General features: G+C 58.0%; 1 protein-coding gene across 2 annotated transcripts in view; it reads right to left on the bottom strand.

The window, feature by feature from the left end:
• Positions 1-13,636, bottom strand: part of CYTH4 (cytohesin 4) — a 30,928-nt gene extending 17,292 nt beyond the window's left edge. Inside the window, exons 1-5 of one of the 2 annotated variants that reach the window (XM_036299813.1) lie at positions 13,473-13,636; positions 12,815-13,020; positions 4,548-4,630; positions 2,544-2,608; positions 1,261-1,327 (exon numbers count right to left, since the gene is read on the bottom strand). In XM_036299813.1, coding sequence (XP_036155706.1) covers positions 1,261-1,327; positions 2,544-2,608; positions 4,548-4,630; positions 12,815-12,833 — 234 coding nt within the window. In that variant the 5' untranslated portion in view covers positions 12,834-13,020; positions 13,473-13,636. Of the gene's footprint in view, positions 1-1,260; positions 1,328-2,543; positions 2,609-3,124; positions 3,161-4,547; positions 4,631-12,814; positions 13,021-13,472 lie in introns of those variants that run through there. The other variant, XM_036299814.1, reaches the window with a different exon arrangement.
• Between the last annotated feature and the right edge of the window lie 408 nt (positions 13,637-14,044).

Raw genomic sequence — 14,044 nt, 5'->3', positions numbered from 1 at the left:
GATGGGTCCTTCATGTTCCTTTTGGTGAAAGGGGCTTCTGGAAGCTGGGGGGACAGTTTGTGGGGGGCTCTGAATGCAAGGCAGAGGGTCCTGGGGACCCCTGAGTGGCCCTTCCCAGGTGCTCGGGCGGGGAGTGTGAGTGTGTGTGTGTGGTCCCTGGTATGGGGCAGAGGAGTCCAATTTCTGGGGCTGTGGGAGGTGAGTGGGTGGGTGAGGCCGTGGGGGGTGAGTGGGTGGGTGAGGCTGTGGGGGGTGAGTGGGTGGGTGAGGCCGTGGGGGGCGAGTGGGCGGGTGGGGCCGTGGGGGGCGAGTGGGCGGGTGGGGCCGTGGGGGGCGAGTGGGCGGGTGGGGCCGTGGGGGGCGAGTGGGCGGGTGGGGCCGTGGGGGGCGAGTGGGCGGGTGGGGCCGTGGGGGGCGAGTGGACGGGTGAGGCCGTGGGGGGTGAGTGGGTGGGTGAGGCCGTGGGGGGTGAGTGGGTGGGTGGGGCCGTGGGGGGTGAGTGGGCGGGTGGGGCCGTGGGGGGTGAGTGGGCGGGTGGGGCCGTGGGGGGTGAGTGGGCGGGTGGGGCCGTGGGGGGTGAGTGGGCGGGTGGGGCCGTGGGGGGCGAGTGGGTGGGTGAGGCCGTGGGGGGCGAGTGGGTGGGTGATGCTGTGGGGGGCGAGTGGGTGGGTGAGGCTGTGGGGGGTGAGTGGGTGGGTGAGGCCGTGGGCCTGTGACAGGGAGGGCAGGCAGCCTTTGGAGCCAGAGCAGTGAATTTCCAGGCCCCTTGGCTGCCCTGCCCGCCTCCGCTCTGTGTCAGCTCAGCTTCCTCCTGTCTGTGTTCCCACAGGAAAGGAGCCCGCAGCCCTCCAGCAGGGCAGGGGCGGGGCTGGGGGAGGGGAGAGGGGAGCTGGGCCCTCAGCGCTCTGTGCCTGCAGCCAGACCTGGCTCCCCCGGACCTGCGTCTGGAAGGTACTTCTGGAGACTGAGCCCCAGAACCTAAGGGTCATCGTGTCTGATGCCCTCCCCACAGAGGAGGAAGCAGGCCTAGTGCCCAGGGAGCCCAGGGCCATGGCCGTCGTGGACCCCCACCTCCTGGCTCCCACCTCACGCCTGGGCTGCTGTGCCCGGGAGGACTGGACAGGAGGCTGAGCCCTGCTGGTCTCAGCCTCCTCATCTGCAGGATGGGTTACAGTGTCAGCGGAGGGAAGCGAGAGCATTACGAAGGGGGCCGGCATGCAGCAACCCGGCCCCGTGAGTCCAGCCCCTCATCCTGCCTACCTTCACGGGGTCCATGTTGAACTTCTTGCGCCCAATGCATAGCTCCTTCTCCTTCTGGGCCATCCGGCTGTGGGCACAAAGGTGTCAGCGTGGGCTGCCCCAGGACCCCAGGGCATGCCCTTCCAGCCAGTCTCCAAGGACCTCAGACACCCTGCGACTCCTGTCCCCTCAGTTAGAGCCAATATTACCGAGGGGCCTCCGGGGACGGGGGGTGGGGGGGGGAGGGCGGCGGGGGGCAGGCCTTGTGAGCATGAGAAATGCAGGGTCTGGGCCCTCCCAGAGCCACCACACCAGACTCTCCCAACGGGCCCAGCACCATGGCCTTGAGAACCCAGATTTCTCAGGAGGAGCACTTAGGGCCCTCCCCCCGCCCGACCCCCCCGGGCTGGAGTGCGGGCAAGATGACAGGAGGCTGGGGGGAGAGCACAGGTGGGGCCAGCCTCTTGGTGCAAATGGGCCCCACCCCTTGCTGGCCCAGCCACTTAGGGAGAGCCCCTCATCTCTCTGGAACTCAGTTCCTCATCTGTAAAATGGGGCAGCATCACCCCAGCTCCCAGCACTGTTGGGAGGCTAAAGGGCTGGAAACAGCAGGTGGCTGGTGCTCTGGACATGTCCTGTGTTATGGTTGGGCCTGAGCAGGGAGGGAGTCTAGAGACGGGATGGGAGTGCATGGGAGTGTCTGTGTGCACGTGTGGGGGCCAGACAGGTGGAGGCGGCAGAGAGCTCCGGGGTGGCAGGGCAGGGTGGGGACTTCCTGGGATACTGGGGCCCTATGGGATGATGTCAGGATCAACCTTCTCATCTCACAACTGAGGAAAACTGAGGCCCCAAGAGGGGAGGGGACCAGCCCCAGGTGACAGCCAGTGGGGAGCCTTCCCATAGCAGGGGCAGCTGAATGACACCCTGAGGGTGAGTCACAGGCCAGGCTCCTACCCCTGAGGCCTTGGCTTCTCTGTCCTCATCCTTGGGGCTGAGTTTGCCTTCTCCCCTCCCATCCCGAGATGCTCCTGGGTGGTGATTGGTCAAGGGGTAGGTCAGGGTGGGTCGGAAGAGACTTTGGGTGGAGAGGATGGGAGGATGGGGCTGTCTCTCAAGAGAGGGAGGTGCTTGGAAGCAGGGACCAGCCAGCCCTGCTCCTGTCTCACGGTCCTGCCTCCTCCTCCAGGGCCCCCTCCCTGACTTCCCCAGGGCCCAGACCAGGCATAGCCCTGCTCATTCATGGTGTGTGACATCCTTAGGACGACACCATGGCAACTTCCAGGGCCCCCTGGCCAACACCTCACCTCTCCTCTGAAATCTCGAAGCAGTCGATTTGGGCAAACACATCCTCGATCTCATCCTTCAGCTTCTGTGGGTGGCAGTGGGGGAGGGGCAGGATAGGGAGGGAGAGTCAGGGGGTGGAAGCTGGGATAGAAGGGGTTTCACAACTCTCCCCCACCCACTCCCACCCCGGCGTGACCCCCACATTGCTCTCTCCTGACAGATCCCCATCCTGGAGGTCTCCTGTCCTCAAAGTCCCAAACCAAACTGCTTCCGTCTACTCTCTTTCTTCCACCATCTCCTGACATGGGGGTGTCGTCCCCAAGTCCCCACCCTATTCCCGGCTTTCCCCTCTTTCTCCTCTGCAGCTGTAGAGTCTCCTGCCATCCTGCCAAGCCCACCCGACCAGCCTTCCTCCGCCCACCTGCCATCTTTTTGAAGCAGACTGGTGCCTGCCCTGCCCCTGCTCAAATTCCTTCCATGGCTCCCACTGCCCCCGTCCCCAGGCAGAAGGCACAGATTCCAGCCCTGGGAGGGCCCGGATCCTCTCCAGCTTCCCCCCATCTGTTTACTCTGCCACTTGTGCCCGCTGTGTGCCAGGTACCGTGGGTGCACCAGGCACTAGACCAGGGGTGGGCAAACTTTTTGACTCGAGGGCCACAATGGGTTCTTCAACTGGACCGGAGGGCCGGAACAAAAGCATGGATGGAGTGTTTGTGTGAACTAATATAAATTCAAAGTAAACATCATTACATAAAAGGGTACGGTCTTTATTTTTTTTTAGTTTTATTCATTTCAAACGGGCCGTAGTTTGCCCACGGCTGCACTAGACAGCTCTGGCCTCTTCTCAGGGACTTTGCCATCCCATGGGGCTTGCAGAAGAGGACATTAAGATGCAGAGAGGCGAGGTGACATGTCACCTAAGGTCTGACTCAGCCTCTGCTTTCCCAGATCCCCCCCAGCCTGTTCTGTCTTGCCCCTGAAGGGGCAACAGTGGCAGCGAGAAGCCCTGCCTCAGCCAACTGCCACCATTGGGCAGACAGGGAGAGGTGGCAGCTTGTCCAGCATTCCCCTGCAGGGCAGCAGCATGAGCCCCTAAAAGGCACCCAGCGCCACCCCCCGCTTCTTCCCTGAGATCTGTGGGATGGGGTGGCCCCAGGGGCTTGTTCTGGGACACAAGGACAGCATGGGGCCTGGAGCCCATATCTGTGCCCAGTCAGCTCCTGTCCATGTGATCTCAGCTGAGTCACCGAGTGGCTTCCCCACAAATAAACTGGGGGTTCACTCACAAGTATTAATTGAGCACCTATTACGCTCTGACTGTTGGGTTGCAAATACAGGGGTGGGCAAGACGGACCCAGGCCCACTTACACAGAGCTCACAGTTAGTGGGGTTGGGATTGTGATGGTCATGGGGCATGAAATGACTGTGCAGATAATGATCGCAGTGATGACATAGCAAATGTCTGGCACATGGTAGGTGCTCAATAAAATACCTGCTGAGTGCCCCTTCCTTCTGTACCTTCACTCTGCCCTGCACACTTGTAAAACCTTTAAGAAACAGGTGGACATGTGTCAGGCTGGGGTGAGGTCCCAGCAACTGTAGCTGCTAAGAGGAGACGGCACATGAGCTGAGAATGAAGTAATGAGGAGGAGCCATGACGAGAGCTTGGGAGAGTCCCAGGCAGAGGGGACGGTGAGTGCAAAGGCCCCGGGGCAGCCCTGGGCTCAGCATATTCCAGGAACAGAACCAGAGTGTCTCAGAGGCTGCTGAGAACCAGATGTGCTAACATTTGAAAAACTGGTGACTTGGCAAGTGCTGGGCATGGATTGGCATGATGTTGACCTAATGATCCCTGTTTTAGGAGGGGACGAAGCCCCGTTTCAGGACGGGGACGAGCGCTGGGGGACCCCACCACGCGAGGAGGCTGTAGAGCCGCAGGCGGGCTCCACACGCAGCAGGGGCTGAGGGTGCGTCAGTGTGAGTGCGTGAGTGACTCACATGCACCATTGTGAGTGTGCACTCACCTGGATGTCATCCAGAAGCTGCTTCCGGTGCCATTTGATCCGCTGCAGCTCCTCAGTCTCCCCGCTGCTCAGCTCCGCGGGGTCTGGAGAGAGAAGGCCGTGTGGTCACTGGCTCACTCACTGCCCTCCCCTCACCCCTCAGCTCCAGCCGCACCAGCTAGCTCTCAGGGCCCTCTTCCCTCCAGAAACCCATGACTCGCTGGCCCTTTTCACTCAAGCCTGGGCTTGGATGTCACCACCTCCAAGAGGCCTTCCCTGACCACTCTGTCTAAGTCAGCCCCTCCCCTGCCTCCCCCTCCTACCCAGCTTTCTGTTTCTACTACCCTCCTGGTACAGGTGCCCTGAAATTATCTCATGTACTTGCATCTTTTCTATTGCATTCATTACACTCATTATTTTGTTCGTTGCTGCATCCTCAGCAGTTAGAAAGAGCCAATAAGGAAGGCATTCATTCCTCCCTGGAACTTTAGTTTATTCTTTTACTGGACCACATGTCTCTCATTTATTCACTTATTTATTTGCACAACCAGGAAGTGGTGTATCATTTTGCTTCACACCCTATTGGCCAGATGTAGTCCCATGGTCACACATAGCTGCAAGGGAGGCTGGGAAATGAGCCTGTAATAGGGTGGGCCTTACTATGTGAGGTGGGGAGACTAGATTTTGGGGGACATCTGACAGTTTCTGTCCCAGACACTGAAGCTCAGAGCAGTGAGTTGACCTGGTTAAGGTCCTACAGGGATGAACTGCTGAACCAGGGCCGACCGTGGATTGGGATAACTACAAAGCTTTTTCCACGTCACCTGGAAATGAATTAAAGGAGATGAGTGTGTGTTGGTCAGAATTCTGCGCAAGGTGCTAGGATGATTCCCACATGCCGGGCCAGCTGGCTTGCTTCTACTCCCCAGTTGTGCTTCCTGTTCCAGCTACAACACTCTCCTGGTCAAAATCTCCATGGACTCCCCATCACTTGAAGGAAAAGCCCTCCTCTGGTCCTCCACAGTCTCCCTGGCCTCTCCAGCCAGCCTTCTCCCCACCACTCTCAACCACAGCCTGCCAGTCCGGCCTGCCAGCTCCTCACTGCCCTGGGTTGTCTCACTCTCCATCTTACTCCCCTGCCTTTGCCTATGCAGTTCCTCCACCGCACACCTGGTCCTGTCTGCCTGTCCAAACCCTTCCTGACTTTCAAGTCCTCGCTTTGGGAAGTGTAAAACCATTTCTTAAAGGTTTTACGAGGACAGATACTACTTCTCCTGAATGAATGCAGAGAACATCAAGTCCTCCATTCCCCTACTTCTCCCTCCTGTTGACGGAGTAGCCGTCTTGGACTTTGAGATGGAAGCTGGGTATTGAGATGGCAGGACAGCGAGCTAGAAGGAGACTGGGCCCTGGGCAACTGTGTGGAGAAAAGTCATCATATTCACCTCACCAGCAGCTCCCCAGTCGGACTTTTCACCGAGAGAGAAATCAGTTTTGGGAATGTCACTGTCACTGTTATTCTGAGTCTTGTTGTTAATCAGTCCTGAAATGTAACCAGTGCAGTGTCCTGATCTGGGAGTCACGAACCATCACCCTTACCTAGAGTGTGGTTGTCAGGATTAAAAGAGCTGAGTGTTGTTCAACGTATCTGGCATATGGTAAGGGTCCAACATGTGTATAATGGGTGCTCTGCTGTGCCATGCAGCTCTCTTCTTCAGGACCCAGGTGTCCATTCTCTCAGCTGCTGGGGATCGGGGGGCGGGTAGCCTGCTGACCACTTGATGCTGGGTCCCTCTCCAGGAAACTACCTCAGTCAAATGGAGCTGCTCTGCTTAAGGATATGTCCCTCCGAAAGGGCAGCGACAGCACAAAAAATCAAGACCCCTTGCCTCATTTCTGGACCTGAGCCAGTTATCAGGCCCCAAATCTATTGACTGCAGAAGAGGCTGTGTCCCCAGAGGGAAGGGTCTTGCAACACTGTGGCAAGTGTAGTATATGGTCAGGATTCCCTTGGCCAAGTAGCCAAGATGGGTCCGTCTGACCCTTCAAGTCATAAAGTCAAGACGCCCAATAGCTCTTCATTGTAAGTGGTTCACCTAGTAGCAAGCGTGAGCAGAAACAGAAGACTCCAGCCAGCTCCATGGACGGGTGGCCCAGACCCCCATGTCATCCTCTGCTGTGGCACCAAGGCGTGTCCCTCAGCTCACACCATGGCTGCACAGGCGGGTCCCTGGTGATCTTCTGACAAAGGAGGAAAATGCCTGAGCTAGGTTCTAGGATGTGTGGCTCGGTGTTTGTGTGACTCAAAGGTGCTGTGGAGACAGTGGTGAGAAGTCCTTCCAATGGGCAGAACTTTGGGCAGGGCACCTGGTCAACCTCCTCATGTGGAAAGAGAAGTGTCGGGAAGTAAGAATATACATGCAATCATGGGCAGTAGAGAGTAGCTTGACTCTTTGGCCAGAGGCTAAGAAGAAGAAGGATTAGAAGTCTGCGAACAGAGAGAGCTGGGGAAGAGGCAAGTCGACGGCCTATGGGAGTGGGCACAGAGTGGGAAGACATAAAGCACATTTATGCTTCCCAGCACGCACCCATCACAGGAGAGGCACTCAACCACCAAGACTCGGCCAGTTGACATCAGCCAGTCTGACTGGCCAGCCCAGTGCTGGTACAACGGCACATGCATAAAGTAGCCGTGTGGCCTGGGCAAGGACTCTGGGTAGACCCACTCGCCAGGCTTCCCGAGCTACCGCCACTGCTGACTTGCCTACTTGCCAGCAACAGCGACCGTGGTTTCCTGAGAAGCCCAACCAACAACTTGGCAGCTGGTTGATCACGCGGGATCCCTTCTCTTCTGCCAAGACCAGCAATCTATCTTGACCAGAACTCACACATGTTCTGGATGTGTGTGCCCTTTCCTGCCCACAGAGCCTCGGCCGCATCGGCCTCCAAGGGCTCCCAGAGGGTTTCATCCTCCGACACAGAACGCTGCATGACATCACATCAGATGGAGGGACCCTCTTTACAGTAAAGGACGTGTGGGTGGCCGAAACCGGTTTGGCTCAGTGGATAGAGCGTCGGCCTGCGGACTGAAGGGTCCCAGGTTCGATTCCGGTCAAGGGCAGGTACCTGGGTTGTGGGCATATCTCCGGTGGGAGATGTGCAGGAGGCAGCTGATCGATGTTTCTCTCTCATCGATGTTTCTAACTCTCTATCTCTCTCCCTTCCTCTCTGTAAAAAATCAATAAAATATATTAAAAAAAAAAAAAAAGGACGTGTGGGTGGAGCATGTAGCCACGGTCCCACTGGTCCGATCAACATTTCCCCACCACATGCTGGGGGGGTGCTGGCCTGGTAGATGCTTGAGCAATGAGCCTCTTGAAGGTGCAGCTGCGGTGTCAGCTTGGAGACCACATCCTGCCTGGATGGGCACCATCCTCTGCACCCTAAATCAGTGGCCATTAAGTGGGGCTTTGTCCCCAGTCGGAAATCTACACAGATCCACCCCCTAGTGACTCACTCAGGAGTTTTCCTTTCTGTTCCTGCAACTCTGAGCTCTGCAGGCCTGGAGTTCCTGGTTTCCAGAGGGAGGGGGAGGTGGCCCCAACACCAGGGCACAAAGCAAGAGCTCCATTACACCTTAAGCTCAGAAACACCCACCTATGCTGGTAGCGTCATATAACTTGTCATTTCATCCTGACGACTCTGTCAAGTGGCTCTTTTTTAGTTTAAGACACAGGCTCAGAGAGGCAAAGTGACTTGCCCTAAGTCACACAGCCAAGAGGTGGCAGTGCTGGGATCAGAACCCTGGTTTGCAGACACCCAAGACTGTGTCCCAGGATTCACGTGGGGATGGAAGGCGTGAGGGGCCGTCCGTCCGTGTGGAGTCAGGAGCAAGGGCATGGCAGGGAGGCGGCACTGCAGGAGCGGGAGGGGGGGCTGAGTGCTGTCGTGGAAAGACCCAGTCACCTCTAGTTGACCGTGGGGTGAAGGATCAGATTCTTTGTTTTGTTTGTTTACTTCCTGCTGCTTTCCTGTTGGCTGGGGCTTGTGTTTTGAGGTGGGCTTCTGGCCAGGGTACACCTGCTGGGGGAGGCCATGTGGATGCCAAAGGGGTTGGGGAGAGACCTGGCTGAGTTTCAGTGTTTCTATGCACAATCCCCACTGTAGATGGTCAAGGGCTGGGCCATGGGCTCTCGTGACCCAGGCCTAGGCTGCCTTCTCCTCACCCACTGTCTCTCTTTACTTCCCTTGTCTTCTCTTGGGCCAAGGAGCCACACACAGCCCCTCAGCTCCAACTGCTCCCTGAGTTTCAGACCCTGCTACCCCTCTGGGCACTGGCCGTCATCTTGTTTGCCGTTTGGACCAAAACAGAAGTCCTAGAATTTCCCCTCAATTCTTCCTGAGCTCCCTGGGCGCTAGGATGGTCCCTGAGACACACCGGCCACAACCCCAGGAGGCACCTGGACCCTCACCTCCCTCACCCTCCTGTCTCCTCTCTCACCAAGCCCCACCCATCTCTTCTGTTTGCATAGCCCCCTCGCCCCCCACCTGACCACCGGTTCCTGTCTCATGGCTCCCTGCCTCCATCTGCCCTTCCAACCCAGCCTCCCATGGCAGCCCCTTGTCCTGGGGATAAAGACTCCAACCCCCATCCTCACCACACCCCGTGCCCCGCCCCCTGCCCCGGACTTGAGGCCTCCCTGGCCGCCCTTCACTTGCTCTCATGTGCTCTTTCCCATAGGCCTTTGCGTATGCTGTTCCCCGTGCCCGGAATAACCTTCCTTCTCCTCTCTGCAGGAGCGCCTCTGCTTCCTCCCGTGCTCCGCTGGGCATCACCCTCTCCCGCCTCCTTCCCACTCGCCGCAGCAGGCCTGGGGTCGTGTGGCTCAAAAACTAGCTAAGCCGCTGGCGAAGGAAAGGGGTGCTAGCTGTGCACCTACTATGTGCCAGGCCCCGTGTGCTCTAGGCTCTTCCCACCCAGATCTCCTTTGATCCACATGACAGCTCTAGAAGAAGAAAGGTATTTCTCACCTCACTGTATAGACAAGACACCTGAGGCTCAGAGGGGTCACGTGACCTGCCCCAGGTGACACAGCTGGAAGGTGGTATGTAGGCACCTTCTGACCCTCCACCTATTGGCTAAAAAGTGGGGATTTCTTCCCATTTCAGAGTTGAGGACGCTGAGTTCAGGGAGTGTGAGAAGGACATGAGCTGAGAGGGTCCACTTCTGATTCCAAGCCTGTTTCAGGGACTGGTGTGGCTCACAGGGGTAGGCTTTTAAACATCATCACTAATAAAAGCATAATATGCTAATTAGACCGGACAGCCAAACGTCCTTCTGGATGTCCTTCCGGACAAAGCCGCAGTGGCGGAGGCCGAGGCAGAGGCCGTTGGGGCCATCAGGCAGGCACTGGAGCAGTTAGGGGTGATCAGGTCAGCAGGGGAGCAGTTAGGGGCGATCAGGTAGGTAGGCAGAGGTGGTTAGGGGCGATCAGTCAGTCAGGCAGGCAGAGGGGTTAGGGGTGATTAGACAGGCAGGCAGGCGAGTGGTTAGGAGCCAGATGTCCAGATTGCGAGAGGGATGTCCGACTGCCGGTTTAGGCCCAATCACACAGGGGTCCTGGATTGGAGAGGGTGCAGGCCAGGCTGAGCGCCCCCCGCCCCCGCGCCCCCGTGCACGAATTTCATGAACTAGGTCTCTAGTAATAAAATAAAACAGTAATAAAACACAAGAAACCCAACGTGGTAATAACAACCGTCACCCCCACTTGGCTCTGTGCTTTTCACACCTCCCAGAGGCACCTTTACACTGACCACACCCATGCCTGTGCTGGGGCTGCCCTCTGCCCCCGGCTGGCCACGGGGCCGCCCGGGTGTGTGGCCTGGTGCCGCCCGGCCATCTGCCCCACTCCTCTCCACTTCCCCTTTGTCCTTCCTCTTTCCCATTGTAATTTTAGAACCCATTCTGCTTGCAGCCCTGCTTCCAGGACAGCTGGCCTGGTTCCTCTTTTCCAGGGCACAGCGAGGTGCTCTCCTGGGCCCTACGGGCAGCGGCTCCGCAGAGGCTGGTGGGAGGGCCACTGGGGCCGAGGGGCTGTGTGTGTGTGTGTGGGGGGGGGTGGGGTGGGGGGGGCAGAGCTGCTCCCGCCCCAGCCTGCCCTGTGGGTGTGAGCATTGAGCTGCGTGTGGCTTCCTACCCACAGCTGAGCTGTCTCTACTCTATTTTTAACTGCACCTGGCCTCCCTGCACCAACCCAGTACGGCCATTGGTCATGTTGGGGTTTGTTGCCTGGGTCCCTCACCTTCCTGGCAGGTTCTGGGGAAGAGGGCCTGACCTGCTTCTGACGTCACACACCCATGGCTAGAAGAGCAAAGGCAGCCCTGGGGGACCTATACCACTGTCCTGCCCATTGTACAGGTGGGAAAACTGAGGCCCATCATAGCCACTGGCAGGTTGGTACAGAGCTGGGAACTGAGCCAGGTCTGGCTGACTCCAAATCCTCATTTAGTTTAGGTCAGGCAAGGTTGAAGGTGCCCACATTAGGTGACAAATCTGAGCTCAGAGGGGTAGTGACCTAGCCATGGGGTGATTAAGACCCAGTCTGGGCAACAGAGGAATGATCGTCCCTTTCTCCTTCTGCTTCCTCCAGGAAGTCTTCCCAGATCTCCCCTGCTCATGTGGAAAGAGCAGCTTCTTTCCATGCGCCAGGTCTGAGCCCATTTGCACATCTGTCCTGGGTCATTGCCCTCAGATGTGTTCCCTTTTCCCCCTTCTTCCAGATCAGCAGCTCCCCTGGGCTGGACCCATGGCAGGGTTTCTGCTGCTCCAGCATTGTACAGCGCAGGGCGGGCCATTTATAGAATGAATGAGTGAATAGAGCAATCAATGAAGACCTCAAATCCTCCACAGACTGCTCCTGTTGACCCCATTGAATCCATTTCTCTCCTGGGCCTGCCTAAGGCAGAGCGGTGACGCCCCCTTCTGGCCTCCCTGCCCCACCCCCACATCAGCCCAAGGTAACCCGGGCTCTCTCTCCTCTCAGAGCTTGGCCTATTCTGCCATTTACTGGCTGCCCATTTGTTCTGGTGAGCCTGTTTCCTCACTTGCATCCTGGGGACAACCATCTCTGTTCCTGAGGACCCCGTAGGTGACCCCAAAGAACAAAGCGATAATGATGGAAAGCCAGGCATGTGGGGGGACTACTGCCTCCTCTGCCCCTCGCATCTGCCCGGTGGCCCTGAGCCAGGCGCCGCTCCTCGCTGGTCTCCTCCTGCCCAGGATGTGTTCCCTGAGCCCGGACTGCCTGTGAGCCCTGTCCCCACAGCCCCCGGGAGAAGCCAGGGTAGGGAGAGACCACTGGACGGGGAGTCAGGAGGTGGGAGTGACACACAGGACTGTCCCCGTCAGGCCTCCCCTGCTCCATCTGTAATTGGGGGTGCTGAAATGGGGCGAGGGGCCCCAGGGGCGGGCTCGGACTGCTCCATGTTAGGATTCCGTTGCAGAAAGGATTCTGCTGCTACCAGCCTGGCGCCTCTGGACCTGGGGAACCGGGCAGCTCCTGTAGCCCGGGCCTTCGGGACGTCCGGGCAGCGCCGGCCACTGAGACACAGGGCACAGGGACTCGGCCCCTCTTCTCTGTCCCCCCAAAACGCAGCGCCGTTTCTCTCCCATTCCCAGTGCGCATCCTCCCTTCCTCTTTCCCTCGGACACAGGTCCTGCTTCCTGGGGACGGTCTCAGCCACGGTCCTCTGCTGCCTGGTCCTGGCCCCTCCACGGGCTCCAGGCGGTGCCCTGCTCCCCAAAGGCCACCCTCACTCCCCAGAGGCCAAACCGGGGCCTCGGGGACTTCGTGCCACGCAGACAGGCTCGTAGGGACCAACATGCCACCTTTCTCAGCCCCACCTCCGGGCCTTTGCACGGTCTGTCCCGTCCTCCTTCAGGTCTGCCCTTGGCCTCTCCACTCCCCTGTCCCATCCTCCTTCTCCTACTTGCCTGTTCTTCATTCTGCTTGTTGCTACCTGACAGGAGTGCACTTCCTGTCTGTCTCTCCTCTGGAATGTAAGTTCCTGGGGGCAGGGACACACCCGCTTTGTTCCCTGCATTCCGGGCGCCTGGGGCCCAGCGTGGCAGCTAGCCTGAGCCCGTAACGTGCTGTGTGCTTCTGCATTCCCACCTGTGTTACCTCTGTTTACACATCGTTTCCTGCCAGGATCCTGAGACAGGCGCTATGGCCCCATTCTACAGAAGAGGAGACTGAGGCCCAGCGAGGCAGTCCCCCGGTGCTTACCTGGCTGGCACAAGTCCATTCCAAAGCCTCCGGGGAGCGGTGGCCAGGGCTCCTGTGAACGGCTGGCCCAGCTGCTGCTGGCCTGGCAGGCAGAGATGTGTCACCTCGGCTGCAGCAGGCCCCTTCCCGCTCGCTCCGCCCCGCCCGTGTGGGGAGGAAGTCCTGTCCTCGCCGGGTCTGTGCGTAGGCCCCTGACGTAGCACTTCCTAAAAAAACGGAGTTTCAAGTCGCAGGCTCTCTCTGTGTTTCGGGTGTGAGCAAGGGTGGGATAGAGGCCAAAGAGACGAAGGGAGGCGTAGGGAGGAAAAGTGAGACACACACACACACACACACACACACACACACACACACACACAGGAGGATGGTCACCGGGAGGCAGAGCCTTCTCCAGGGACCATGAGCATGTGCTCAGTAACCCCCTCACATCTAAAACGAAGGCTCACTGCTCTTGGAGTCAAAGCTGAGCCCCGATCCCACCCCACCAGCTCTTTCATCAATTCTCTCTGGAGAAAATAAAAATTAATTCCATGCTAGGAAGGGCGTTGCCCCCCCCCCCCCCCCACACACACACAATGATATGTCTGGCTTTTTCCTGTCCAGTGACCAGTTGGGCAATATGTTCAATTTCCCTTTTCCCTTAGGGTGCTGGGAAACTCACAGTCAAATCTGAAGCTCTTTACAGCTGTTCTAACGTAGCCTACAGATGTGGGGGCCCAGCCCCGTGTGTGGCTTTCAGCTCTGCCGCTCAGCCTGGTTTGAACTTGGGCAAGTCGCTTATCTGCAGTGAGCATCCGTTCGTTTCCCTTGACAGGGTCGCGGAAAAGATGGAGGAAGATAACGGGCGCAAGAAGCTGGGACATAGCGGGCGCTCAATAAACAAACACCATCTCCTTTCCTCTTTCAGTTTTGGTTTCCTTCTGTGGTTAAAATTCACAATTTTACTGCTTGTACCTTCTCTGTTGACTCAAATCGTTTGTGGGGGGAAAAGTATGGTGTAAAGAAATATCTGTAAGATAAATGCTCTTTCCTTATCCCACCAGTCTGTGTCTGGCAAATGTTGGGGACATCGAGGGTATTTAAGTGAGAAGGAAGAGGAGGAGGAGGAGGAAGAGGAGGGGGAGGAGGGGGAAGAGGAGGAGGAGGAGGAATGAATGAAAGGAGCATAGGGAAAATGGAGTGCTTAATGCAATATGTAGCTATAATATCCACCCCTCCCTGTAGCCACACCCC

The sequence above is a fragment of the Myotis myotis genome, unplaced genomic scaffold, assembly GCF_014108235.1.
Source record: "Myotis myotis isolate mMyoMyo1 unplaced genomic scaffold, mMyoMyo1.p scaffold_m19_p_3, whole genome shotgun sequence".
NCBI lineage: Eukaryota > Metazoa > Chordata > Mammalia > Chiroptera > Vespertilionidae > Myotis > Myotis myotis.
This window is presented reverse-complemented; position numbering and strand designations above follow the sequence as displayed.